Raw genomic sequence first — 26,888 nt, 5'->3', positions numbered from 1 at the left:
GAAACGCCCCGTTTGCAATGGCCCATCGCGCGAGCTCCTCGCAGCGCAGTCGCAGCGCCAAGCGCACGACTGCCGCCGGTCTAAATTAAATACCTTTGATATTCAAAATATCAATATTTTCAGGGAGCTTATGAAGTGCGTCGGCGCAATTTACTTGCGGGTCTTCCGCGTTGGCAACCCGGGAGTACGCTAACGAACCGACGCGGGGTATTAATCATGGGCGCCCAGTGTGAGGGGCAACACTGTTTCAAGACTCACGACTTTCATGTGATTGGTTTAGTGTTTTAGTACCCACCACTTCCACTGGGTTACATTAATTTTATAAAATCAAATTTAAATTACTTTTTGATTGATAAGGGTATCTATTAGCACGATCAAATATTATATGCAAATATGTATTTGAAAACTACAGATGTTTTTTTTCTGTGGCCCTATCCATAAACGGCAAGTTTTTACTTGGTAAGAAATGGCAGTTTAACTGATGATTAATGTTTCTCCACTAAGTGCCAGTTGCACCATCCGCATTTGACAGACTGAACAAGTTGAACAACGTCACCCGGTGCGCCGCGGCAGTTTACTATGAAACTTTCCATACAATAAAATTTTGCGAACTCTTTAATGATGACAAACAGTTTGGTGCAACCGGCCCTAATGGGACCCACTGACTATCAGTCCGCCGGACGATATCGGCCTGTCAGTTAGAACAAAAATTTGACAGCTCCGAACAACTGACAGGCCGATATCGTCCGGCGGACTGATAGTCAGTGGGCCCCTTAAGAGTAAATTTAATTTTGTATCATACTCGCAAAGTAAATGTGGAATTGCGCGCAGGCTTAAGGGGCCCACTGACTATCAGTACGCCGGACGATATCGGCCTGTCAGTTAGAACAAAAATTTGACAGTTCCGAACGACTGACAGGCCTATATCGTCCGGCGGACTTATAGTCAGTGGGCCCTTTAGCGGGAACTATATTAGAAAAAGCGTTTTCGCTAGGGAGTTATGAAGTTTCTAGTATTATAATTGACAGTTTTTTGAAGGATTCCGGATAGCAGGTAATATATTTATGAACTGAGTAGGCGCGTGTTCTATTTTCTCCACCCGTCTGACCGTTTTATACATTGTATATTCTCATTGGCTCATTACATTCAAACGCCTTACCAGAATCAATGTTTAATATGTATGTGCGTATGTAAATATGTAACCATTACTAATTACACGCCTATTCCACGAGGCTATCATCACGCTATCGTCTATCAATGACAATAATGACATCAAGCACCATTCAGTTTCTAGATATTCCTTAGAGATTAAGGGATTAAAGATTTGTTCAATTCCTAGAGGGTCTTAATGAATAGGCTTGATGACAATTATTTATCAATAGTACCAGTCAATCAGGTTTGTTTTTAGGATCGAATGTCTATATTGGGACCCATCTTAGTATAGAAAACAAGAAAATTGCGATTTTGTAGGTGAAATATTGTGTTATAGTTGCTGTACATTCTTATTTTTGATAAAATGTATGGAGTCGACTGGTAACATTGCTTTTTACCTTTTTAAAACTAAAAAAAAATTAAAACTTTCAATTCCTCTATTTTTTTATCATTTTATCATCACATTATTGTGATAAATTGCTCATTTGCTATATACATATATTTTACTAGATATTGTTGTAAAATTCAACCTATTACCATCTCCTAATGGCGTTATTCATGAACGCACTACAGGCCTCAATTAGATATTAATCGTTTGTCTTAATCTGTCATTTTTAGGGTTCCATAGTCAACTAGGAACCCTTATAGTTTCGCCATGTCCGTCTGTCCGCGGCTTTGCTCCGTGTAGTGCTACAAAGCTGCAATTTGGATACATAAATCATGCATGGCGACAAACCGGTCAAATAAAAATAGGGAAAAAAAATTTTTAGGGTACCTACCATACAAAAAAGATTTTTTTTATTGTTCCCGTTTAGCTTATTCTGACAGAATGGTAACTACGGAACCTTACACTGAGCATGGCCCCACATGGCCGATTTTTTTTTTACTTATGTAAGGGATAAAACATAAATTAACTACTTAAGGCCGTTCCATCGGTTTGCCGCTGTCACTGTCACATTTCGCAAGAAAGAACGGGAAGGATAATGCACGCCAAGTGTCAATTTTGATCGAATTTTGTCGATTATTATTTATTTTAAAAACGTTACCTTACAATATCGAAATTCGAAATACTATTTAAGTTAAGATTGTTTTTTCTTCTTTTTTTGTTTATATTATCACATAATAAATAATCGAGTAAAGTTGGATTAAAAGTCCGAGTTAGCGGTTACTTTGGGAATTAATTGTATCGAGCGAAGTTTCATAATTCGTGTATTGTTATTAAAGATAATATAGTCAAGAACTACATATATTTTTTCCACGTCTACTAATATCAACGCCTCTCGAGATTTTTCGCCTTCGGACTCAGGGAACCGCCTTAAGGCTTGTAGTTTTATGGATAAGGGGGTCTTTATTTGCGAACTCAAGTGAATTATGAGTAAATTATTTATGTTGGTAACTGATCTTGAACCTAGGATGCCAGTGTTTATAGCATCCACTCAGCCAGGCTGTATATTTAGCAGTCGCTGAGGATGTAACCAAGAATAAGTCAAGAAAAAAAATCAGCTCGTGTTTAAAGCGCCTAAATTTCAATTGCATTACAATCGTTTTCCATAATTGTCGTGTTTTTTTTAAAGTTAGAGTGAACAGTGAATCATCATTTGGTTATCACTTCATTTGTTATACGCACTCTACAACCCTACGATCGCGATAAGATAGCATTATCATGGTGAGGGGATAAACCCTTTTTTCCTTACTCCAAGTTGGATGTTATCAATCATGTCAAAAGCAGAGACAAGAAACTAGTACATAATTACACGCAAAGTGTAAGTCAGTACGTCAATTATTTTAAGCATTGGTAACGTTATCAGTAAGGGAGCTTACTTTTTTGGAACGTTGTACGAAATATCATTTTTCATGTTTACCCTGTAAAATAGTCTCAGGATCCCCATTTCTTAAAGCTACACGTTGCAGTTTTACATTGGTGAAGAATGTATCGTTATAATACCTGCCTCTGGTATAATGCTCTCCACAACCGACTTCAATTTTCGGTGATGGAATCCGTGAACCCAAGGCCCTAATACCTCGGGCACATACTCGACGAGTGGCACGGAAAGTAGCGAGGGAAGTAGACAGAGACGTAGTGTGGCCGCGCTACTCGTCATCGGCTGCCATACTACTGCCCTGCATACTTCCCTCACTACTTCCCATACCACTCGTCGAGTGTGTGGCCGGGGTATAAGGTTCGGGGATGAAAAAGAAACGGTGATGTTAAGTTTTAAGTACTAAAAGTTGTGCTACTACCCCAGAAACGATATTATCCCTGTATAGAAGATATCGTACGTAATCAGTAATGTAACGCAACCACATTAAAATTGGGTCTGTTAGATTAGAATTGAATCTATAGCTGTTAAAAGGAAAGTGCCGTGGGTGATAAAAGGGTATCAAAAATTTAATTTTTAGGCAAGCAATAAGAAGGCATAGAGGGAAATGCTTGGAACACAATTTTTGACTTCGTAGCTTTGTTTGGACTAGTTAGGAGATGAACATATCAAAAGTCCCCGACCGTAACCCTGGTGCTGGGGGGGAGAGGGGGGTTTGAAGGTTCAATTTTTCGATTATATCTCGGAAACTATGCGTCTGAGCGACACGGCGTAAAAATGAAAATGAAAAGTGATTTAATTTGTTACAAGTTTTATTAAGTCAAGCTTTTAGATATATTGTATAGTTTTTAAGATATCCGCTCTTAAAGGTTTATTTAGGGCTCTCATTTTTATTTAGGGCTCCAAATTTCACACCTTAAAAGTATGATTTTTTAAGATAAAACCTATATTGTATCCTGTCTCGGGACTTAAAACATCTATTTACCAAATTTCAACTAAATCGGTTCAGCAGTTTAAGCGTGAAGAGGAGTTAAAAAAAAGTTATTTGTTTAAAGTGTATATGTTTTTACTTAGGAATGGTGTCAATGTTCATACCATAAATGAATTCAGCACCCCCGATTTATACGAAAACGGTACCAAACCCGGCCTAGCAGCTTCATTGATGTAGATAATCAAGATTAAAATGAGAGCCCTAAATAAACCTTCAAGAGCGGATATCTCAAAAACTATACAAGATATCGAAAAAATAAAACTTGTAACAAATTAAATCTCTTTTCATTTTGTATAAGTGGTCAAGTTGCTCAGACGCATATTTTCCGAGATATAATCGAAAAACCGAAAAATGGAACCTTCAATCCCCCCTCGCCCCCCCCCCCCCCCCCCAGCACCAGGGTTACACCTAACTAGTCCAAACAAAGCTGCGAAGTCAAAAATTGTGTTCCATTCCAAGCATTTCCCTCTATAACTTTTTTTAGGCATTCATTTCCTGGCCTATTTGCTAAATAAACTTATTGGATTGTAACTTTTATCTCCATCATTAGAGTTCCGTAAAAGACTGCATACGTGGTTCGTGGAAGAGTGCGAAGGCTACCTTTGTTAGAGTTCGAGTTTTGCCTCGCATAACTTGGGATTAACATGTGCAAGGTGCCGACAGGTGGGGGTGACAGTGGAGGTTTATTTACTGTGCTCAATCGGTATAATTAGAAATAGGTACCACTTGTATCGAGCAGCATATGGTATAGGAGTAACCTTTTTAATTATTGTTATGAGTGGCTTGTAGTGATAGATAGCCGTAGACGTAGTCTCATATAGTAGTATGTTGACGCAACTATTAATCTTTAATTCTGAATTTGTGACCAGTATTCAGTATTATGTTGGCAGAACAGCCGACGTGTACTAAAAAATGAATACCTATTGTGATATTCTACCCTCGTGTGATCAATTAACAATTTGCCGAACATAAAGAAAAACAATGTAGTAAGTACCTAAAATAAACGTGGGAAAACAACCTACATACACCTTTCAAATCAACACCGCCAAGAAGCCGCCAAGGTGAAAATGTCATTTACCAAGCTCTAGATAAACCGTATGAAATGAGATAGATATCCGGGATGGATAACGGGTGCCGTACGACTAAAAGCATTCATAGATATAAAAAAAAAAAAAAACAATTTTCCACAAATACAAACCAGGTGCTTCGGAGTGAACGAACCATAATCTAAAGTTTAATGACCATATGGCTGATTATACGTGGAAGCTATGTCAAAGAGGTAAGCAAACAAGGGAATTCAACGGTGATAAATGTCGAGTTTCCATCGAAGCCAAGAGTACATTAGTTAGTTAGAAATTAACAGTTATGAAATAAATAAAGTAGATGTTGTAAAAGGTACGTTAACATAGGGATAGTTTTTAAATTGCGCATGTAGGTGTGTCAGTAGCCTCTTCAACAACATAATTTCCAAGTCAATCCTTTCATCTGAGAAAGACGCAAATAACAAAAAAAAACTTACTTGAGATAGTATATCTGTCCTTCAGGAGTGCGCGCCTGTTCCCATCCAGATGGCAGAGGGCCTAGTTCATCCGGGATGTGTGAGCCGACGTCATATGATCTTTGTTTTGAGTGCTGGTGGTGTAAAGGGGGTTGTTGAGTTTGTTGGCCGGCCGCATACGTCTGTTGCAGGCTCGCTGGCGACGAGTGGGCCCTAGAGTGCGACACTGGTGTCGCTCCTGTCGCCGACGACGACCCGAACGCCGAGTCGGCCGAGTTCTCTCGCGAGTGAGACACAGACGGTGACTTGGAACCGGTCGACGGTGGGTTAAAGAACGACTTTGGAAGCTGTCGCATACGCAGAGGCACCTGTAGCGGTCGTTTCGAGTCTGGTTTAAGCACTGTGTCAAACAATGACTGTAGAACCGAGTCCGAATCCTGGTCCACGCGCAGGACCAGGTTCGATTTCTGTTCACTATCAGAGTTTAGAGCCATGGTGTGTGCCGGAACGAATGTATCTCGAAACCGACTTGGCCCACCGTTGTGACACAACACTAGCACGCGAACGGGTCGGCGGAGCGCCACCCGACGTACTTGTGGATTAGCGCTCGCTGCGCGACTGACGCACGCTCGGGCGCCCCCTGCCCCGCGCCTCCTGCCCACGCGCACCCGCGCCACACCGCGCCGCCGCCTGCGCAACCCGCAGACCGGTCTTTGAGAACGATGCCCCGCACCCCCCTTTGCTTGTCTACCTTACCTACTATCCTCCTCTTTGCTTGCATGCAATGCAATGCCATTTTGTAATTCTGCATTTTAAGACGAAAGTGGAGGACCCGCGCGAAATCGATTTTTCATACAAACGTAGTCCTCATTTTCCTCTCTGTATCCATATGCCTTTAGAACAATACTTGGTCTTAGAAATTTCAGATTGGACCGCGGTCCTTTTAGTATACATTATTGAAAATATTTTGACAAGTTGTTGTACATATATCATAATATCAACCACAGCTATTATGCCCCTACGTTTGATTTTTTTCGATTTTTTAATTATTATAATAGTTGAGATGCTCCTAGCATTTAAAAATTTGTATGAAATTGTTTTTCGGTCCTAATAATAATAATAATCAAAAAAAGTCTAACATATGGGCATAGCTATGATTAATATACATTAAAATATAATATAAAAATATTTACCATAATAATGTCAATATCCAGATAGGAAAATGGGGTGAGCGTCAGGATGGCTAGTGGACCTCTGCGATTTCCACGAAATATTTATAAACATATTGTACCTTCAGTGTACCTCAGTGTACCTTTAATAAAAACCAGTGTACCTCCCGCCATCCTGTCGCTCACAAAATGGGGACTACGTTTGTATGGAGAAACGGCCGTCCCCTTTCCTCTTAATCACTGCTGCTAAAGCCTTCGCTTCCTTCAGCGCGTGTCGAAATTAACTATCTACGTATCTCTCTAATCTCGCTACAATAAAGATAGCAGGGACGAAGTAAAAGTAAATTAGTTTTCCAAGTAAGTATTAAAAGTGTAGGTATGAGAGAGAGTAAAAAGTGTTAAAACTCATTATACATAAACGAAATTATAACAGCAGAAGTTGTCAGGCTGTGTCTACATCCTCGTTTTCTTAAGTTATCACGTGTGTGACGTGTGTGATAAAATAGGTAATAAAAGAAAACGAACTCCGACGAGTGAATAGTATATGTAGGATATGGTTATAGTTTGGTATGTTTATTAGAGAGGTTAACTATCGGCACGTAAGGGTTGGTAGGATTACCAGATACGCGTTTTAAAAAAAGGCTTGTAATTGTAACCAACCGCTGTTTGTCTCTACTTATAAAAATATGTATGTTTGTTGGAACGACGAATCTATTTCTAAACAAGTTGCATAGGTAGGTATATCAATATATAGCAAACATATATAATAAAAGAGAAATTAATTAATACGTGGACGTGGAGCGCCCTACTATCACACGTATAGTAGTTAGTATAGGAGTTCCATAATACTGGGGTGCTCCACGGGTTAAGTGAGAATATTCTTTATTCGAGTAGGCCTAGCAACAATCAGTTTTAAATCGTCATTAACAAATGTTATCATCTTTAATTACCTACTTATCTTTTTAGGGTTCCGTACCCAAAGAGTAAAAACGGGACCCTATTACTAAGACTCCGCTGTCCGTCCGTCTGTCTGTCTGTCTGTCCGTCTGTCACCAGGCTGTATCTCATGAACCGTGATAGCTAGACAGTTGAAATTTTCACAGATGATGTATTTCTGTTGCCGCTATAACAACAAATACTAAAAACAGAATAAAATAAATATTTAAGTGGGGCTCCCATACAACAAAACTGAATTTTTTGCCGTTTTTTGCGTAATGTTACGGAACCGTTCGTGCGCGAGTCCGACTCGCACTTGGCCGGTTTTTTTATTTTATTAAATAACTATCATATACGTACGAAAGATTTCAAAAGTAAGGATAGCCCCTTTCATATAAGTATAATGTGTCTCTAATCTCTGGACATTGACTGAGATCCCGAGTAGAGTTCCTTCTCAGAAATGTTCGAATATAATATGGTAAATTATTTGATTAGATAAACATAAAAAATATATATTTAAAAGTTAAGTTAATTCAAATAAAACATCAATGAATAGGAGCATAATCTATCAGTCGTTCACAATGACAATAAGATTAAAGTGACACTAGTGACATGACATACTCTTTAATTACCGTGTATCTACACATACAGGCAGTTCCGAAGTATTAAATCTTACGATTTACATCAGTAATTTCTCTGTTAATACTGTGGCGTTTAGAATGAGACTTTGTACATAGGTTAGAAATACCCTAATGGACACGTCCTATTCATCTATTATTATTATGTGTATCTCCGTTTTAAAACTCTCGGGTCTTTCGATCCCGGTCATTTATAAGGCGTGCGTGGGGATATAGATCCAACACGTAGAGGCCGTTTGGAGAGATTTGATGTCATGTAGAACGCCTGCTGGAACCCATTCATGGGTACATCAATAGATACCCGTGAACCGGTTTCAGCAGGCATTGGAAGCTATTGTAGAGAATATGGACAGAGTACTGGTCTATGGTTTAAGTTTGGGTGGAAAAAAGACTGGGCTATTGCAAAGAAGTCCGGACACCTGCCATAACATTGCATGCAGAAGTTATCGAGGCAGGCGGTGACTCGCCACTCGTTAGATGGGCACCTGATGCGCCATCGTAAAGACGGCCAGGCGCAACACCGGCGTGAGCGGCTCAGGGGTGTCGAGAGGTGTGCTGCGCTTTCTCCGAAGTTACTTGCGGCGTTATGCCCTTTAACACTTCCACCCCTGGAGCATATAGCTCTTACGACTCCCCTCTGGACATCCAATGAAGGCAAGCCAGAGCTGAGAGTCCTGCGGGTCCCCTTGGGGTCCACTCCGACCGACGAAGACACGCCGGAGACAGAGACCCTGACCGACTCTCTGGAGCACTCGGGTCCGTGGGGTCGTCACTCCCCAACAGCTCGCCACAAGCTGCCCTGCGGGCTTATTATTATTATTATTTATTTATTTAATAAAAATACAGAGTATTCATACAATAATCATAGCCCCACAAAACTTAATAATGAGTTTGACTGTGGGGTCATCAGTCTCTAGTTACATATGTACTTAACTTAATTTTATAGTAGTGCAATTACTACAAAATATTGAGGTAGTGTATTTTTAACATAGATTTAAATTTAGACTTCTTATTTTCAGAGAGGGTAGAGACACGTTGTACATATACATATAAATGCCGAGCGAACATGCGCACCAACGAAAATGTGCACAAACGCCATTTGTGCACCAACGAATTGACCCATTTCGTAGTGTTCGTAAGGCCCGTCTTTACGAAGTCATATACTACACTTATAAGTCAATGATATAGTCTGTGCCTGAGGTGCGGAAAGAGAAGAGTCATAGAATGTATTGATTGTATTGGTTCCCTAATCCCTTACATTCCAAGACTCTTAGTAAGTCTTTCCGCACAGACTCTACGTACTACAACGAAGTGGCCAACGCCTCCTGCGCCCGATGCTTTGGATTCGAACCGGTCTTAAACATAAGCGGCTGACGCCGTCACTCCTAGGCCATAGTGAACCACGATGGAAACCATATACCAATTTGTATGATCCTGTTATCCTATTGTCATTTCGAAGGTAAGCTACGAGATGTAATTTATTTCATTGGTCACCTCAGTACATCACTATTTATTCAGTCCATAATGTTAAGCTTGAGCAATTTTTTCAACTATAATTATTGAAAATAAAAGCTAAAGCAATGTAGCTAAAGACGTAGTAGTAGTACTATTATTTATTCTTTGGTAAAGCGTTTAATACCTAGATCGGTAGGAATCAGTAGGAATAGTCGTGTAAACGATTATTTGAATTAAAAAAAATGACACGAACCAGTACATGTACAATTATAACTTACCTTTTTCAAAATACCAGTACAGGAGTATTTAATGAATGAATATGTAGATTGTTCGTTATTTTGGACTAGCAAATAACAAGCACATTATCAAAATCAAAATAAAATATTTAAAGCACCAACAAACTTCCGAAACTACGTCACTGAAAAAAAATCAAACTAAGGGTACGCTCGAAAAACATAATTATGATAATTAATCACACTTTTTGTTTAATAATTATAAGAAATAATTAAAATGTGGTTTACAATGAGCTATAGTAATGGAACTAAGATATGTAAAATTATAACTTATTCTTAGCTTCAGCTAGGTAAATATATTATAGTTTGTCAAAGGACTGTCTCATTTCATTTCAAACAAACAGAGAGGATCATACTATCTTTGTCTTACGCTAGTACTAGCACCCAAAAGAAAAGGATGAGTATAGTTTTTTTGACCAGCTATAAGTGTTTTTTTTTTAAACATTGTGTTAAGAATCGGACATATAAAAATAATCTCATCATTTCTGAACATATTTCTGAACGTCACATAAAAAAAAACTTTGGGTACGTTTCAAAACAAATAATTTACGAAAGATTGACCGCAGAAATGCTACAGAAACAAATAAAATGTTCGTCTAATGGCCTACAACCGAATCGAAACCGAAATTGCATGCGATTTGCGATACATTGCGGCGGTACAAGACAGTGTACGGTGGTTTTATTAACTCTTGTAAAGCGCGCTCCAGACTACGCGGCGCCAAGCCGCGAACGTGAGTGTGGAGTCGATTTCGCTGATTACACTCGACACATTACTCGATTACAATATGAAATTAGTACATTACATTAACTAAAATATTTTTATAGTAAATATTTTAGTTAATGTAATGTACTAATTTCATATAGCCATAAGTTTACTGCATGTTCACTATTGTTCACAGGTACAAGACACTTATATAAGTTGTGGTTACCTATAATTAGATAAGCATCAGTAATGATTGTTATATAGATTTAAGAGCATGTAAGATGTATTATCTGTTGGTAATCCTAAATAAAGAAAATAAAATAAGACACTCGCGCTCGCGGCTTCGCGCCGCGATTCGCGCACGAGTGTGGAGGGCCCTTATGGAGATAGCTGGACTTTACAAGGGCCACGTGGGGCTACTTGGCGTTGACGCCAAAACGGTGGATAAACACACTTCCACATTAGTTTACTGCATAATAAGCTATCAGTATTACACTTTAAACAACGTTAATGAGCAAAAACAAATAAATTAATCACGGCTCGATATCACGGTCGACGAGTGATGTGTATTTCTACTTTGTCTTTGTATTCTATATTTCTTTATAGTATCTATGACTGTGCTCTGTTTCCATGGAGCTGTTTATAGTCAAAGAGCATATAATCACTACGTTCTGTTTATAGTGGAATAAAGTCTCAGGTCTCAGTATATGTAAGTTACTCTATGGAATAAAGCCAAGTTCTCTACATGGCAAATGGTTTTTCTTTTAGTTATGTATCAATTTATTCCACCTTCAATAACTTTCTATCTGAAGAATGCGCCGATGACACAGAGGACTCCACCAAACTGAAGCTCCTGGTAAATCATCTCTCTCCTACAATATTTTGTTATACATATACGTGCAAGCAAAACGTACGTTAAAGAAAATATACGTAAAACCGAAAAACGAAGTTCTTGCCAGACACCTGTTAGCTACGCGGAAACAACGATCAGACGAGACCGTCAAGGAGTATGTTCAGGCTTTGAAACTTCTGGCCCAAGAATGTAATGTTACGCAAGTGACTGCAGACGAACACCAAAACGAGTCCATTCGTGGAGCGTTCATCGCTGGCATTAGTTCGCAGAAAATAAGGGAGAGTCTCTTAGAAAAATTTAACCTAAGCTTAGACGAAGCGGTCAACTTCGCAATGTCTCTCGAAGATGCTGGAATAAACTCACAAGCATTCAGCAATACTCCCAATACACCATTAAATCTTAATGCCTTACCCGAATCTGAAAATACGGCGAATGTGGCGGCTTCTACGTCCGCCCCTCATCAAAGCTCATCGAGACGTCGCTGTTTCTTTTGTAGCGGAAATGTGCACCAGCGCATAAAATGTCCTGCGGCTAACAAAACCTGCCAACTTTGTTCTAAAAAGGGCCATTTTGCAAACGTATGCAGATCCAGGCAACCACACAGAGCGAATGCTGTATGGATGGATGATGCTCAACGATGGCATTCTGTCCGCCATCTCCGCCGCTTCTCCAAGTAGTCTAAGAAAAGCTACCTCACTTATGACAATCAACGGATTTAGCTGAAGCTTTGATAGACACTGGAAGCTCTTTAAGTTTCATAAATAAATACTGGCTGGGATACTCAATTTAAAAATAAAGCCTTGTCATTTTACTATAACTATGGCAGAACTTAGTCACGTTTTCCACGTTCAAGGCACTTGTTGCGTGAATATTCAAATTGAGAAGCACCAATACAAACAACAATATCTCATGGTCACCAACAACATATGCGCAGATCCAATTATCGGTCACGATATTCTGAAAAACCATTTTTCTGTACAAGTAGAATTTGGAGGGCCGCAAGAACCGTTACGGATTTGTAATGTCATGGAAGCGTCGGTTCCGCCGGCATCCTTGTTTACCAATCTCTCTCCTCACACGAAACCTATCGCGGTCCGGTCCAGGCGCCATAGTGACGATGATGAGCGATTCATAAAAACTGAAATTTCTAAACTACTCGAAGACGGCATCATCGAACCCAGTGTATCTCCATGGAGGGCACAAGTTCTAATTGGCGGTGGAGGTCAACATAAGAAGAGGATGGTAATCGATTATTCTCAAACGATTAACAAATATACTGATTGGGATGCATTCCCATTGCCAAAAATAGAAACAATTGTCGCAAAAGCAGCCCAATACAATTATTTCAGTCATTGACTTAAAAAGTGCTTATCACCAAGTACCTATTCTCCAAAAAGAACGAATATACACCGCGTTTGAAGCAAATGGTAAATTATACCAGTTTACCAGGGTCCCGTTCGGGGTCACCAACGGTGTAGCGGCTTTCCAGCGTAGTCTTAACTACGTCATAGAGAAAGAGAACTTAACCGGTACGTTTGTTTATTTAGATGATGTCACTGTATGCGGAAAGACAAGAGAAGAGCATGATTTCAATCTGTCCAAATTTAAGGAAGCCGCCGCCAAGTATAATCTGACATTAAATGAAAACAAATGTGTATTTGGTAAGGAAACCATTAACCTAGTTGGATACACTTTAAAAAATAATACAATTCAACCCGATGAAAATCGTCATAAACCACAGCTTGATTTACCAGCGCCAGAAAACGCGGCAGCTTTAAAAAGTCTTAGGACTTTTCGCTCATTATTCCAGATGGATATACAATTTTTCTGAAAAGGTTAAACCACTGATCTCAATAAATACATTTCCGCTTTCTGAAATTGCAATGACTTCTTTTATCGAAATAAAGGAGAACATAGCAAAAGCCTCTTTGTCCGCGGTTAGCGAAGACGATATGTTTACAGTAGAAACTGATGCTTCTGAAAATACGCTAGCTGCTTCTCTCTCTCATAATGGCCAACCTGTAGCGTATTTTTCGCGATCCTTAAACGACTCAGAAAAGAAACAGTCCGCCATTATCTCATTGGCAGGCACTTTCTTTTAATAACAGATCAACAGTCGGTGGCGTTCTTATTTAACCAAATCCATTCAAGCAAGATAAAGAATGAGAAGATTGAACGATGGAGGTTAGAATTGTCTTGTTTCAAGTATGACATAATTTATCGTCCTGGTCCTGGCAAGGAAAACACAGTCGCTGATGCATTAACCAGAGTATGTGCGCATATGAACACTGACAATTTAAAAACTTTAAGTACATGAAAACCTCTGTCATCCAGGGATAGTCCGTATGAACCATTGGGTGCGATCGAAAAACTTACCATATTCTCTTAATGACATTCGTCAAATGACTGCCAACTGCAGAGTTTGTGCTGAAATAAAACCCCGATATGCATCCACAAGCGGACAGCTTATTAAAGCAACGGCTCCCTTAGAGCGACTAAATATTGATTTCAAGGGACCACTTTCGTCGAAGTCGCAAAATAAGTATATACTAACTATCATAGACGAGTATAGCCGTTTTCCTTTTGCTTTTGCATGTAAAGACATGACGTCAAGTACTGTTATCAATTGTCTAAATCAAATATTCTATATATTTGGCACGCCTATGTACATACATTCGGATAGAGGAATGTCTTTTATGTCTCGAGAACTTACTCAATACCTCGTCTCTCTTGGAATAGCTTGCAGCCGCACTACTCCGTATAATCCCCAAGGTAACGGCCAGGTGGAGCACCTGAATTTCACCTTATGGAGAACCATTCAGTTGAGTTTGAAAACAAAAGGCCTGGAAATAGCCGAATGGGAAAGGGTTCTATCTCAGAGTTTACACTCTATACGGTCTTTGTTGTGCACAGCTACTAATGCTACCCCTCATGAGAGAATGTTCAGTCACCCTCGAAGGAGTCCTAACGGGGTATCATTGCCAGTTTGGCTTACCATTCCAGGACCTATTCTAATAAGAAGGAGCGTGCGTAATTCAAAATATGATTCAGCAGTGGAAGAAGGTCATCTCCTACAAAGCAACCCGAATTACGCTGACGGAAGAGAAGGTACGATATCAAATAGACATCTGGCACCAATCCCATCAGATGACGAATATTTTTCCATATCCTCTGATGACAATAATGATGTGCCTGAGGCCGTGACTGAGGAACCGTCCGAAGTTGTGGCAGAAGAACCGCCTGCATCTGTTGATGATACTGAGCCAACAGAAGTACAAGAGCCGAGACCACCAGGCACACCTCAAGTCGAAGTTCGGCGCCCGACGCGTGAGCGACGTCCGCCGGCCTACCTGGAGGACTACCAAACATCTTAGGAGGGGGTGAATGATGTGTATTTCTACTTTGTCTTTGTATTCTATATTTCTTTTCAACACACTTGCTCAAAACGACGTTTTTATTCCACCGATTTTTGGCTCATAATCCTAGATACTAAACACGCGTGCTCTTTCAGTGTATTATTCCACTCATGCTTTTTCATTATATTATCCGACTGAGTTAAGAAGGTAACTGATTGCTAATAATATGCATGGAAAGGGAGCCTTCTTTAATTGGTCAGACTGGCGGGCACCGGCGCACCCGACCGCCTGCGCGGTGCGCGGCCCGGCCGGCCCGCCCGCCGCGCCGCCCGCGGCCGGGGCGATGGGCGGCCGGCAGTATGACAGATGCAACACACAATACTAACTGTTTTAACTATTCAAATTTGATTAATATGAGTTTCTTTTCTTTCTCGCAAGTGTGTTGAAAAACGTCGTATGAAACGCGTGTGAATTGGTCATTACACACATCGGCTTTCTTATTGGGCGCTCGCTTACAGCTCGCGCGCACAATATCGCCTCGTGTGTAATGACCAACTTAGCACACTTGTATCATAATGTACTATTATAGTATCTATGACTGTGCTCTGTTTCCATGGAGCTATTTATAGCGGAATAAAGCCAAGTTCTCTACATAGTTTTTCTTTTAATTATGTATCAACGAGCAACTCGGTGGTTAGTAGTTTTGGAGCATAACCTGGTTTGACATTTGACAGTTGTTAAATTGACAGCTGTCGGCAGTGACAATAGCATGGTCGCAAACAAACGAAAACAAGGGCCCGCTTCGAGTTTGCGCGGTGTCGTTTTGCTGTTATAGTAGTTTGAAAATGTCAATAATAGCGATAATGAAGTATACAAAACTCAACATCGCTATCTCTCAACGCGCATGCGTCTTTACGCATTGGGATATAACGTGGAAAAATCATTACAGTGCATGTAGAACGTAGTGATTATATGCTCTTTGAGTGCATGGAAAGCACTGCATAGCTGGGTCATTCGCTGGTTCGCTAGACATTTTGGTGTAGAAGATGGCCTTAAGCTTGCACGAAAGCTTTGAACGGTGTTGCCGACTATGTGCGGAGGAGCAAGAAGTGACTATAATGATATTCAGCGCAGAAGCCGAAGCTATGCTTTTGCAGAACAAATTGAACAAGTACTTGTTAATTGAGGTAAGTTTTGTGAATTTAACTGAAGCGGTCCTTGCATTCGGATTAAAAAGAAAACTTTATTGTTATTAAAAATAAACAGCCAGTCACCAAACACTTAAACTTAATAGAAGGATTCTAATTTTGATAATTTATTGATTTTAGATTTAAAATTGTAAGTGTGTATTATATATTTTGTATCCACCATCCTGGTTAGGTTTGAACTGCAATTCTCACAAAAAAGTGGGTTAGGTTAGGTTGGAATTGTGACCCTTACAGAAACAAAATGCTACTAGAAAAGTGGGTTAGGTTAGGTTAGAACTGTGACCCTTACACAAACGAAATGTACTAGAAAAAGGTCACGAAGTGGATTAATTAATTTAATAGGATAGCGGGATGTTAAATATTTGCTTGACATTTTTAATTAAAATGTGGTTAAAATTTTGGTGGTCGTTGACTATTTTTGGGTTAACAATGTCTAGTTTGGTGTCATTTGCTTTAATAGGATAGCAAAATGTATGCGAAAAAAGTTAACAAAATGATGAAAATAACCAAGGTCGGGATTATTTAAAATTGTATGTAAATCGTATACCATGCAATATTTTGAGAAATGTAAGTTATGCCTAATACATTTGGCTAAATAATATTTGGTAAAATGAAATTTGACCAAGTAATTATAAAAAACCGGCCAAGTGCGAGTCAGACTCGCGCACCGAGGTCATGTGAAACGTGAGTTTTACAATTAATGATGTATTAAAAAAACTACTTACTAGATCTCATTCAAACCGATTTTCGGTGGAAGTTTGCATGGTAATGTACATCATATATTTTTATGATGTCATCATATGTTTTAATGTACATCATATTGTTTTATCATTCTCTTATTTTAGAAGTTACAGGGGGGGGGGGGGGGGGGGACACATTTTACCACTTTGGAAGTGTCTCTCGCGCAAACTATTCAGTTTAAAAAAAAAAAAAATTTTTTTGTGTTTCAGTTCTAAGTATGGGGAACCCCCAAAATTAATTTTTTTCTATTTTTGTGTGAAAATCTTAATGCGGTTCACAGAATACATCTACGTACCAAGTTTCAGCAGTATAGTTCTTATAGTTTCGGAAAAAAGTGGCTGTGGCATACGGACGGACAGACAGACAGACATGACGAATCCATAAGGGTTCCGTTTTTTGCCATTTGGCTACGGAACCCTAAAAAGAGTATTGCTAACTGAAAAATTGCGATAAGTTCTTTGGCCAAACATTTTTTTTTATTATTTAATCATTTATTCTCATGTAACTGTGACACATACATTTTGTTAGTAAAAACAGTTTCAAAAGAGTTAGTACCTAAGCCTAATAACAATTATATCTATACCTAAACCTACACACTTAACCTACGCGTTACCACTGTATGGAGCCCATTGGGGAATGTAGCCCCGCACAGTGTAGCATTAGCGGACAATCAGGCTTATCCGCTATCATTCTTAAGATGATGTTGGGACTGTCCCGCACCCGGCGCACCAGGGATGCAGCGCGCATGCGCAAGGTCGTCTGAAAACAATCAACGCGCGCCTCCGCAAACATTCCTGATGCGCTACAGAAGCGAGGCAGTCCCACAATCACCGGGAACGCGTTATTATTTTGGACACGGAGAGCCCCATAGGCCCGCTGCGAATACTGAACCCAAAGGCTGCATGTATACAGGGAAGTACAGAATGCTCTAAAGAGAGTGATCTTTACCCCCCCGGAGCAGCCCGCAAACCTTCGAGATATATACTCCGTCTATATGGCATCCGACATGGATGCTGCTGAGCTCCTCGATGAGTTTGTTCACATACAGGTTGAAGAGCGTTGAGCGTTTTTTGGGAAATGATAATTTGCGTAACATAGTTTGGGATGGGACTTTGGGAAACGTTTTTGGGCCATTCGTTAGTAAACTGTTAAAGTTAAATACTTAATCTGTTTTATTATATTATAACAGTGGCTCCAAGTCGCACAGAACCGCGACGAATGGCGCAAAATGAAGGAGGCCTACACCCAAAGGGTAGAAAAAGGCTAAAGAGAGAGAGAGAGAGAGATTATATTATATACATATTATTTTATTGTGCCCAATCTCTGTATCAATATTCAGATAACATTATTGTGGATTAAAACACAAACTGAAATGTACAAATTAAATTTGAGTTTTGAACTTTTATAGAAATAAAATACAGTAGCACAAAAATTGCCCTGGGTTTTATGGGGCAATATATGTCATATATAATATATAATACGTGTCCTTCCTCAGGCCTCACACTTTCTCCATAACAAATTTCATCTAAATTAGTTCAGCGGTATAAATGTGAAGAGTAACAAACAGATAGACAGAGTCACTTTTCATTTATAATATTATATCATAATATTTAATACGAATTAACAAAACAATTTGCAAGAATTTTATTTGACAATGTTTGTTTTACAGGTAGATGAGGAAGACAAACTCCCTAAAAATATTTGCATCAGATGTTGTTCCAAATTGCAAACTGTCTGTGAGTTCATTGACACAGCCCGCAAGGCGCAGGAGGTACTGCTCAACCAAAGCATCATACTGGACCAATTCGACCTCCCCAGCTCCCAGAATTGTATGGTACAACCTAGAACTGAAATAAAATCAGAGGTTGAGTACTCCGATGATGAAAACCCTATAACTGAAATGGAAATTAGTGTTGATCCAATGATGATTCTTCAGAATTCAGACAGTTTATTGTCTCCTAATGTAGAAGAGAGTACAGAAGATAAATGTAATGACCAAGAAGAAGACATAACACACCTGCACAGTGTAGATGGTGAGAATGTAACTATCAAATTAATCAAAAAAGGTGATTCACCTGCAGACCAGTCCGGACCAGGATTAAAAAAAAAGAAAATTAAACCATTCCCATGTATTACATGCAAAAGAAGTTTTTACACAGAGTTGGCACTGAAGAATCACTCTTGGATACATTTCAATGAGGAGAGGGTTAATAAGAAATTTAAATGTGGCACTTGTGAGGAGAGCTTTGACTACAAGTGTGATTTAATTGTGCATTTGAAGAAACACAGAACAAACGGGATGTGCACAATATGTGGTAGATGGTAAGTGCCTAAATACATAAGACAGATGCCTAAGATGCCTAAACACTTTTTACACAGCCATTGTGTCATGTTATGAAAAAAACTAAGCTCTTTTTGGCCAGAGGTCAAATGCTCATCATTTTCCTCGCGTTGTCCCGGCTTTTTGCCACGGCTCATGGGAGCTTGGGGTCCGCTTGACAACTAATCCCAAGAATTGGCGTAGGCACTAGTTTTTGGAAGCGACTGCAAAGCGACAGATGACTATGACCTTCCAATCCAACCCAGACGGAAAACTATAAGGGCTAGTTTGGTTTCCTGGGATTTAGTCTGGTTTCCTCACGATGTTTTCCTTCACCGAAAAGCGACTGGTAAATACCAAATGATATTTCGTACATAAGTTCCGAAAAATTCATTTTGGTACCAGCTGGGGTTAGAACCCGCGACCTCCGGATTGAAAGTCGCAACGTCCTTACCGCTAGGCCACCAGAGGTCAACTACTATGTAATGTAAATGTAGTATGTATAAAAAATATATTTTCCTCAGTTTCAGAACAGAAAGAACTTTAGCAGCACACATGACTGTGCACATGGCATCTAGTAAAGCATACACTTGTAAAGTATGTGGAAGATCATACAATACACGGAGTAACTTGAAAACACACAGCATCACGCATAGCAGCGAGAGGCCATATCATTGTCACCTCTGTAAGAAAAGTTTCAAGAGAAATCAGGATTTAAAGGTAAAACAATAATACAGTTGTATTTGTTTTGTTCCATTCTTATTTTCCTACACAATTGCAATGCACTGATTCAAATTTCACTGCCAGTTTTTCTTGGATGGTGGGACACTAGACCAGGTTAAAATATTGAAGAAAAAAAACTAGTACATATTACAACATGTGTACAACTAACGAAACATACAATTACACCAGCTTTTATTATAATACCTTTCTCATAATACCAAAAAACTTGAAAAATGTTCTTGGTTCAATCATATGTATAAAATTTCATTGATTTTATTATTTTTAAATTTGTAAGAGTGGTTCTTATAATAAAATCCTATAAAATTTTACAGTTTCACATCAATCAACACACTGGAGCTAAGCCATACAAATGTCCATTTTGTGATAAAAGCTTTGCAAGTTCCGGAAACTGCTACTCTCATAGAAGTCGGATGCATCCTGGGCGTCGGGTTGATGCCAAGGTTGGTATAGTCGTTTACGGATGATTGATTGCTTCAAAAAGTATGTTGCCCAAAGTATGTACGACATACCTATCAAAATTCAGTTATTCTGGTGCAATTAGACTGCGGTATGGACGCACGCGACCGGCGAGGCGGCGAGCGGCAAATCAAAGCCGTTCGAACATTTGATCGAGCGCAATGACATGTATGAATGGCCTTGTTTAGCCGCTGGCCGCCCCGCCGGTCGCGTGCGTCCAAGCCGCGGCTTTAGGTACACTTGATCATTTGCCGCATAAAAATATTTGTCGCCTAGCATCTCATAATTTGTCGTCGACGGGATTATGTAAATAACCCAGTATGATTGCACTTTATCTGCATATCTAGAACTTGTGTTGTTCATGAATCGTGTCATAAAATGGGGGGCTTGTAGAGATTGGTAGGAATGAGTAAATACTGAGTATTTACTCGGTATTTACTCAAAGCACCCAGTAAATACTCGTATGTACTCATTTCGGTGAGTAAAAACTATTATTAATAAAATATTTGAAATGGTGAGATTTAAGAACCAAATTGGTTTTTATTGAATAGTGTTATAAGAAGCTTAGAAAAAAAGGTGATTATCAGTGAGAAGCAATTTGGAATTAATTAGCGGATATAGACGTGATAAAGCAATAGTTAACGATTTTGTTTTAAATAAGAAGGTACATATTTACTTTCAAAATATGGAACTTAATTCGTATCTTTGTTCTAGATAAGCGCATGTTGCAAGCTGATTCATATAATATACAGTTGTTAACAAATTGTTTATGAAAACAATACTGCCACGAAAATACTTTACAATCCCTTATCAAGCTCTTATCAGATAGCGCGGCGGTTGTTGGATAGTATAGTTGTTCTTACGGCTAACTCTTTGTCTATTGTAAGTAAAACCGCACATGCTACTACCTACAAAAAAGGTTCGGTCATTGGGGCATAATTATAATTGGCTTAAGTATTATTATTCGGGCATCTAAAATATAAAACAGGAACTTTCATTGGGCATATAATAATATAATTTGGCTATGTATGAATATTTTAGCGCCAATAAATTTATATTAGCTTCAAATATATAGCCGCTTTCTTTTTAAACAAGAATAAGAATAAATTCATTTATACATGCTAAACTACACTTCATACAAACGTTTTACAAACAAGTATATTTAAAACATAAAGAACACAAACAGTCACATATACAAATGGATTTGAAATACAAATGTACTTAACATGCTTAATGAATATTGTTTACTTCAAGGATACATACATGTCATACAAAATAAAACAAACTTTTTAAACTGTGCTTCATAAATGGTCTCTAATCCAATATAATAATTCAGTTCAGTTGCCAAATAAATACTTTGTACTTTCCTAAAAATAAACAAAAGCTATAACAACTTTATTTCAAATTTATATATCCTGTCAGCAGTGTCAGCACTAAAGAATTTATATACCCACCAACTTGGGTATAAACGAGTAAATACGGGTAAATTGAGTAGGTAAATACTGAGTATTCATTCAGTATTTACCAGTGTGGGCGTGAGTGTTTACTCACTACCCATCTCTAGGGGCATGCGGTCAAATTTGCCGAAAAAGTATGTTTGTTGCTGATGTTATGAATAAAGGTGGGCCGAATATTCGGTAATTATATTCCGAATATCGGTATTCGGCAAGTATTTCAATGTTCGTATTTGGCCAAACTATTCGGTTAAAATGCCGGCAAATAATTTACATTGTGTTTGTCTTCTTGCAACACTGTAAAGTAAAAGCTCCTCCAGAATCCAAAACTTCGAGTACTCTCTTCCATCAGGTTCGTTTTCCCGTTGTCATTAAAACACGTGGTGATACATGTTGAATTCATAGGGTGTTTTGGATTATTTGGAGTGTTAAAAATTTGTATGTGAGTCCCTGTTTGTTTCTAGGGAAATGTGTAGGAAGCGATTTATCTTTAGCTGCTAATGTAATTGAAGCGTTTTCTAATGGTTTATGTTACTGATAAACCGATTATTCGTATTCGGCAAACTCTATATTCTAGAAAAACTTGAAAAATAAAGCAGTTTTATATACTGATTGTAGGTTCGGAGGCTCATGGCAGCGTCGCTGGAGCGCGGGCCGCCACCGTCGGCGCGCGCCGCCGCGGGCCGGACGGGTCGTGCGGGGCGGGCGGGGAGGGACGACGCGCTGCAGCCGCGCCCCATCGCGCCCAGGCCGCCGGCGGCGCCCGCGGCCGCGCAGCTCACGTCGGTTAAGGGCATCTTCAAGTACCAGTGCAGCCTCTGCAACCATAGCTTTATGAGGAGAGACAATTACACGGTATGTATCTATGTTGATATTGAGGTAAATGGTCCGGTGCTTGTGATCAGTTGACACTTCATAATTCGTAACGTACTGTGATTAGACGTAACAAATAAAACGTTTTAGAATATACCACCATTTCTGCAATGCAAATCATAAAGAATATCTAAGAAAAGCTTAGCAGTCAAATAAACTGTTTGTAATATTTTAAGTTGGATATAAATAAACACATAGTTTGATTTGAAAATATGGTTCTTGAAAGTAGAAATTTAAGAAAACAAGTCGCACTTTCGAGTTAGATAAATAGACAGCCAAACTAGATATAATAAAGTTCTCAAACTTCAACTTTTGACAACTTGAATTACGGGGCCGTACAGCGACATCTACTTTAGCTGTCAAATTCATAAAAAAATATCTTAGATTCTACACCTCTTCTATAATGAATAACTCTTGTCTTTGATCAAAATCACTAGTGATTCCATATTTGTCAAGTGTCAAGTACTAAATACCAAATGTGTCAACAGTAAATCAGAAATTACTTATTTGCATTGACAGTATAGGGAATATAGGGATGTTATAATTCATGTATCTGGCTTGCATGCAAGCATGTAAATATATAGTCAATAAAAAGAAAATAAATTGAAATGATTAAAAAGTTAAAAAATAGGCATATCACAATTTTATAACTAAATACCAGTAATAACTACTCTTAATACTAAGAGTGTTTATTTGTTCCAGTACCACATGTATCAGCATACGGGTGAAAAGCCATTCCAGTGCACGTTCTGCCAGGACACGTTTGTGACGAGAAGAGGACTGTTACTGCATCACGACAAGGAGCATCCTGGTAGCGATCGGCCCCTTGCGCTGCTGTCCAAGAATGTGCTATTAAAGTAATGCTAGTAGTCGATAAACAAGAGGCGCCCCATGTCTATGTAGAAGTACCAGCAACACTTAGGTAGACCTTAACACCTTGAAATAAGGTTTGATAATGCTCTGTCGGCTGCGTCGCCGTTAGTGTAGGTTGATTCGCCAAAGATGGTCTAAGAGGGGTTAATTTAATTTCAACCTTAGCAATCAGATTTAAGGTTGAAATTAGATTGGTCTTTCGGGACATGTAACTAGTCTTCAAATGAATCAGCAAAACGTAAATATTTGGAATATATTTGCATTTGTTGTTAAAACGTCAAATAACACTTGCACAGTCTGTGCTGTCAAAATTGTTGCAGTTATTTTGGTCTAACTCGATCATATGTATTATAAATTCAATATACGCGATATAATCCGTTTTCATAGTTTTATTTATAACTATATCAATTATGTATTTGAATTTTGACGAAAATTCCTTTTAGCAACTACATAGACGAGAGGCTCCTCTTTTTTTTACCTAACGTTTAAGTGTATTGAAACAGTATTAGCTTTATTCCTTAATACTTGTTCCATACGGTACGAATCAGACTTTTGGTAGCATTTAAATTTATGTGATTAAACACTACACAGCAATACAAAGGTTAGTCGTATAATTGCTTGCTAGTCATCGGAAAGCTTGGAAATTTCGAGTTCCCACATGCTGTTCCCCCTGGTAGTATAGTTATTTGTTATACAAGGGTGCAAAGTTGTATTTTACCCGCAAGTGTTTCAACACACGAGAAGTAAAATACATTTGCACCCGTGTGTAACACAAAACTTTTCACCTCACTATAGCGAGGAAAGTGCAACATCCACAGGCGTTAGATCATCTTCATCACTGAAATCACTCATTTTTTTACGATATTATAACAAAAAACTGGAAATTCTGTATTTTTACGTGAGAAGTTTTTAAGTAAAAATTTTGTTGACAATGTTGACATTTCTGACGTATGAAATGTCAATGATGCGTTTTGAAATTGCATCGACTCAACTTGTGCGTTCAGAATTATATTTAACATCATTATTAAAAAACAAACGTTTCTTATGGAACTTTAAGGTTTATGACATAAAATCATTAAATAAAGCTAAATTTGGTATTTTTTATTAGATTCTCAAACCATTTGTTTAATGATAATTAATATCAAACGAATCATTATTATGAGCGTTTTACGTTTTGTTATCTGTCAAGCTTAAACACGCTCCATCCAAGGTCAAATTACTTTCCCCACTAGTGGATAAAATGTGTTTTTCCCCGCTTGTTTTAAAGGATAAAAGACAACTTTCCGAGCTAGTGAGGGGAAAACCGAATACCCCAACTGTTCTATTTCTGTTAATGTTAATGCAATTCTGGCGGATTAATTAGTTGATAAAATAGTACTGGTTTTCTACAATTGTTAAGCTGCCGTTAGTGCCATAACATATCAGATAATTGTATGGTTCCAGCCAGGAACCGATTACTTGTAGTCTAAAAAAAGTTACAAACTAGTCTAGCAAACCAGTAAAATAACAACGAATTTCAAATAATCATAGGGAGACTTACCCTTTACGCCTTTTTTTTTGTGGGACTCACCACGTAAGTCCGGTATACCCACTAAAACCACCTGTCTGTCGCCTCGGTGCTGTAAGGCGAGGCCATGGGAACGCCAGTGCACTCTACCATGACTACCCTTTACGACTACATTTTTCAGTTTTTTTTTTTCTTTTTACTGGCAAAATTTGGTTTAGCACAAGTTTAAACTCATGGTAGAATTTCCCAAAATGAATAAGAATATTATGGAGAGGCATTTGCAAGTTGGATTTTAGGGTGTTAACACACCAATCGATCAATCGATGGTTTCTACCTAGACAAATCGATCGATCGATTCCATGTCGACGTCGATCGATGCCACCGATCGATTGGTGTGGTAACACCCTTAAGCATTTTGACCCCTTAAAAAACCTTTTTAGTTTCTTGCAGAACCATATTATTGTGTAACTGTGACTAATTCAGGGATGTTGCGGATGCCGATTTTTTGACATCCGCGGACGCGGATGTAGAGATTAGGCACATAAAAAACGTCAACACTAGTAATTTTTATTTAAAAAAATCGAAACTTAGTATTTGAACAAGAATAGGTGCCCCACAATCGCGTTTGTAGGACACTATGTAAATAAGGCACACGTAGATAACTTAATAATGTTTATTTCGGAATCACAGCGACATCCAATCTTATGAAACTCCAACCAAACTTATCGTGGGCTCACACCCGTTATCAATACTTATATGGGCTCACACCCAACACACACTTATTCCGGTCTCACACCCAATACTAGATCAGGTGGGCTCATACCCAATACCTATTTGGGCTCCCACCCAAGGCCTTCAGGCTTTCAGCTAACTAGGGCTCATATACACCCCAGATCTTAATAACATCGGGCTCCCACCCGATACTCAGTGCGACGAGGGCTCACAACCAACGTCTCAGAATCAATACGGGCTCACACCCAACTCATAGGCTTAGTCCCTGATGACTATACCCAGTTGTACATTTTGGCATTCAGAATACCTAATTTCAGGATTGAAGAACACTAATTTTTTGATAAATTTATTAAATATTGCAAGTTTAGAGAAGTTCCTATTTGAAATTGCTTTAATACTATAAGTACTTAATAAAAAAAAATTTGTTATAGTACTATGCTACATGTCAGTTATTTCCATACATACTGTTAGATTAAGCACCCCTGAATTTTATGTTAGGTTCAGAATGATATTAAGTAACAATTTACCCCTGTCATAGTTTATTTTCTTACCTATGTTAGCAGATCGTATATATACCTAACTAGTACCTAGTCAAATAAACCCGTACAATAATAGTCCCCCCACAATCCACATAATATGTCACCTAGCTGTGAATGAATATAATTAAGTATGTAATTTTTTTTGTTTATTGCTTTGCTGTTGATATTGTGAGCCAAGGCGAAATAAGGCAGTTAGAACGTGTAGGAAAGTACGTCCATGAATCTGTGAAACTATGATTAATTTAAAAAGTAAGGTAAGTGCAATATTTTAAGTAACGAAAAATAAAAATAAAATACAAACAATTTTAGTGTTTTATATTTGAGAACCTTGACCTATTGAAGATACTTACCTGAAAAAACCGGCCAAGAGCGAGTCGGACTCGCGTTCCAGGGGTTCCGTACATTACACAATTTTTAACAATGTATTTTTTTATGTGAAACGTGACTGAAATGTCTTTAAAAACCCGTAGGGGTCGGATCAAAAACGAAGTACTTAATTAAGTCCGACTCACGCTTGACTGCACATTTCTAAGTCTAATAGTTTTTCCTGACATCTACAAGTAAAGAACTATTTTGT

The 26,888-nt window shown here is 38.6% G+C and overlaps 2 protein-coding genes and 1 long non-coding RNA gene across 5 annotated transcripts in view; 2 read left to right on the top strand and 1 right to left on the bottom strand.

Moving 5' to 3' along the window:
- Window positions 1-6,091, bottom strand: part of LOC134755770 (transcriptional coactivator YAP1) — a 63,631-nt gene extending 57,540 nt beyond the window's left edge. For all 3 annotated transcript variants that reach the window (XM_063692359.1, XM_063692360.1, XM_063692361.1), the window contains exon 1: window positions 5,483-6,091. In XM_063692359.1, coding sequence (XP_063548429.1) covers window positions 5,483-5,955 — 473 coding nt within the window. In that variant the 5' untranslated portion in view covers window positions 5,956-6,091. The remainder of the gene's footprint in view (window positions 1-5,482) is intronic.
- Window positions 1-26,888, top strand: part of LOC134755813 (uncharacterized) — a 359,324-nt gene that overhangs the window by 85,306 nt on the left and 247,130 nt on the right. The window lies entirely within an intron of this gene.
- On the top strand, window positions 15,636-24,400 carry LOC134755735 (zinc finger protein Gfi-1b-like). The gene is made up of 6 exons (XM_063692281.1): window positions 15,636-16,051; window positions 18,483-19,135; window positions 19,658-19,853; window positions 20,189-20,317; window positions 22,406-22,642; window positions 23,363-24,400. Exons 1-6 carry the CDS (start codon window positions 15,911-15,913, stop codon window positions 23,519-23,521), a joined length of 1,515 nt encoding a protein of 504 aa, XP_063548351.1. The 5' UTR covers window positions 15,636-15,910; the 3' UTR covers window positions 23,522-24,400.

Source organism: Cydia strobilella, chromosome 3 (genome assembly GCF_947568885.1).
Source record: "Cydia strobilella chromosome 3, ilCydStro3.1, whole genome shotgun sequence".
Taxonomy (NCBI): domain Eukaryota; kingdom Metazoa; phylum Arthropoda; class Insecta; order Lepidoptera; family Tortricidae; genus Cydia; species Cydia strobilella.
The sequence above is the reverse complement of the archived record's forward strand: the minus strand, read 5'-3'. Positions and strand labels throughout refer to the sequence as shown.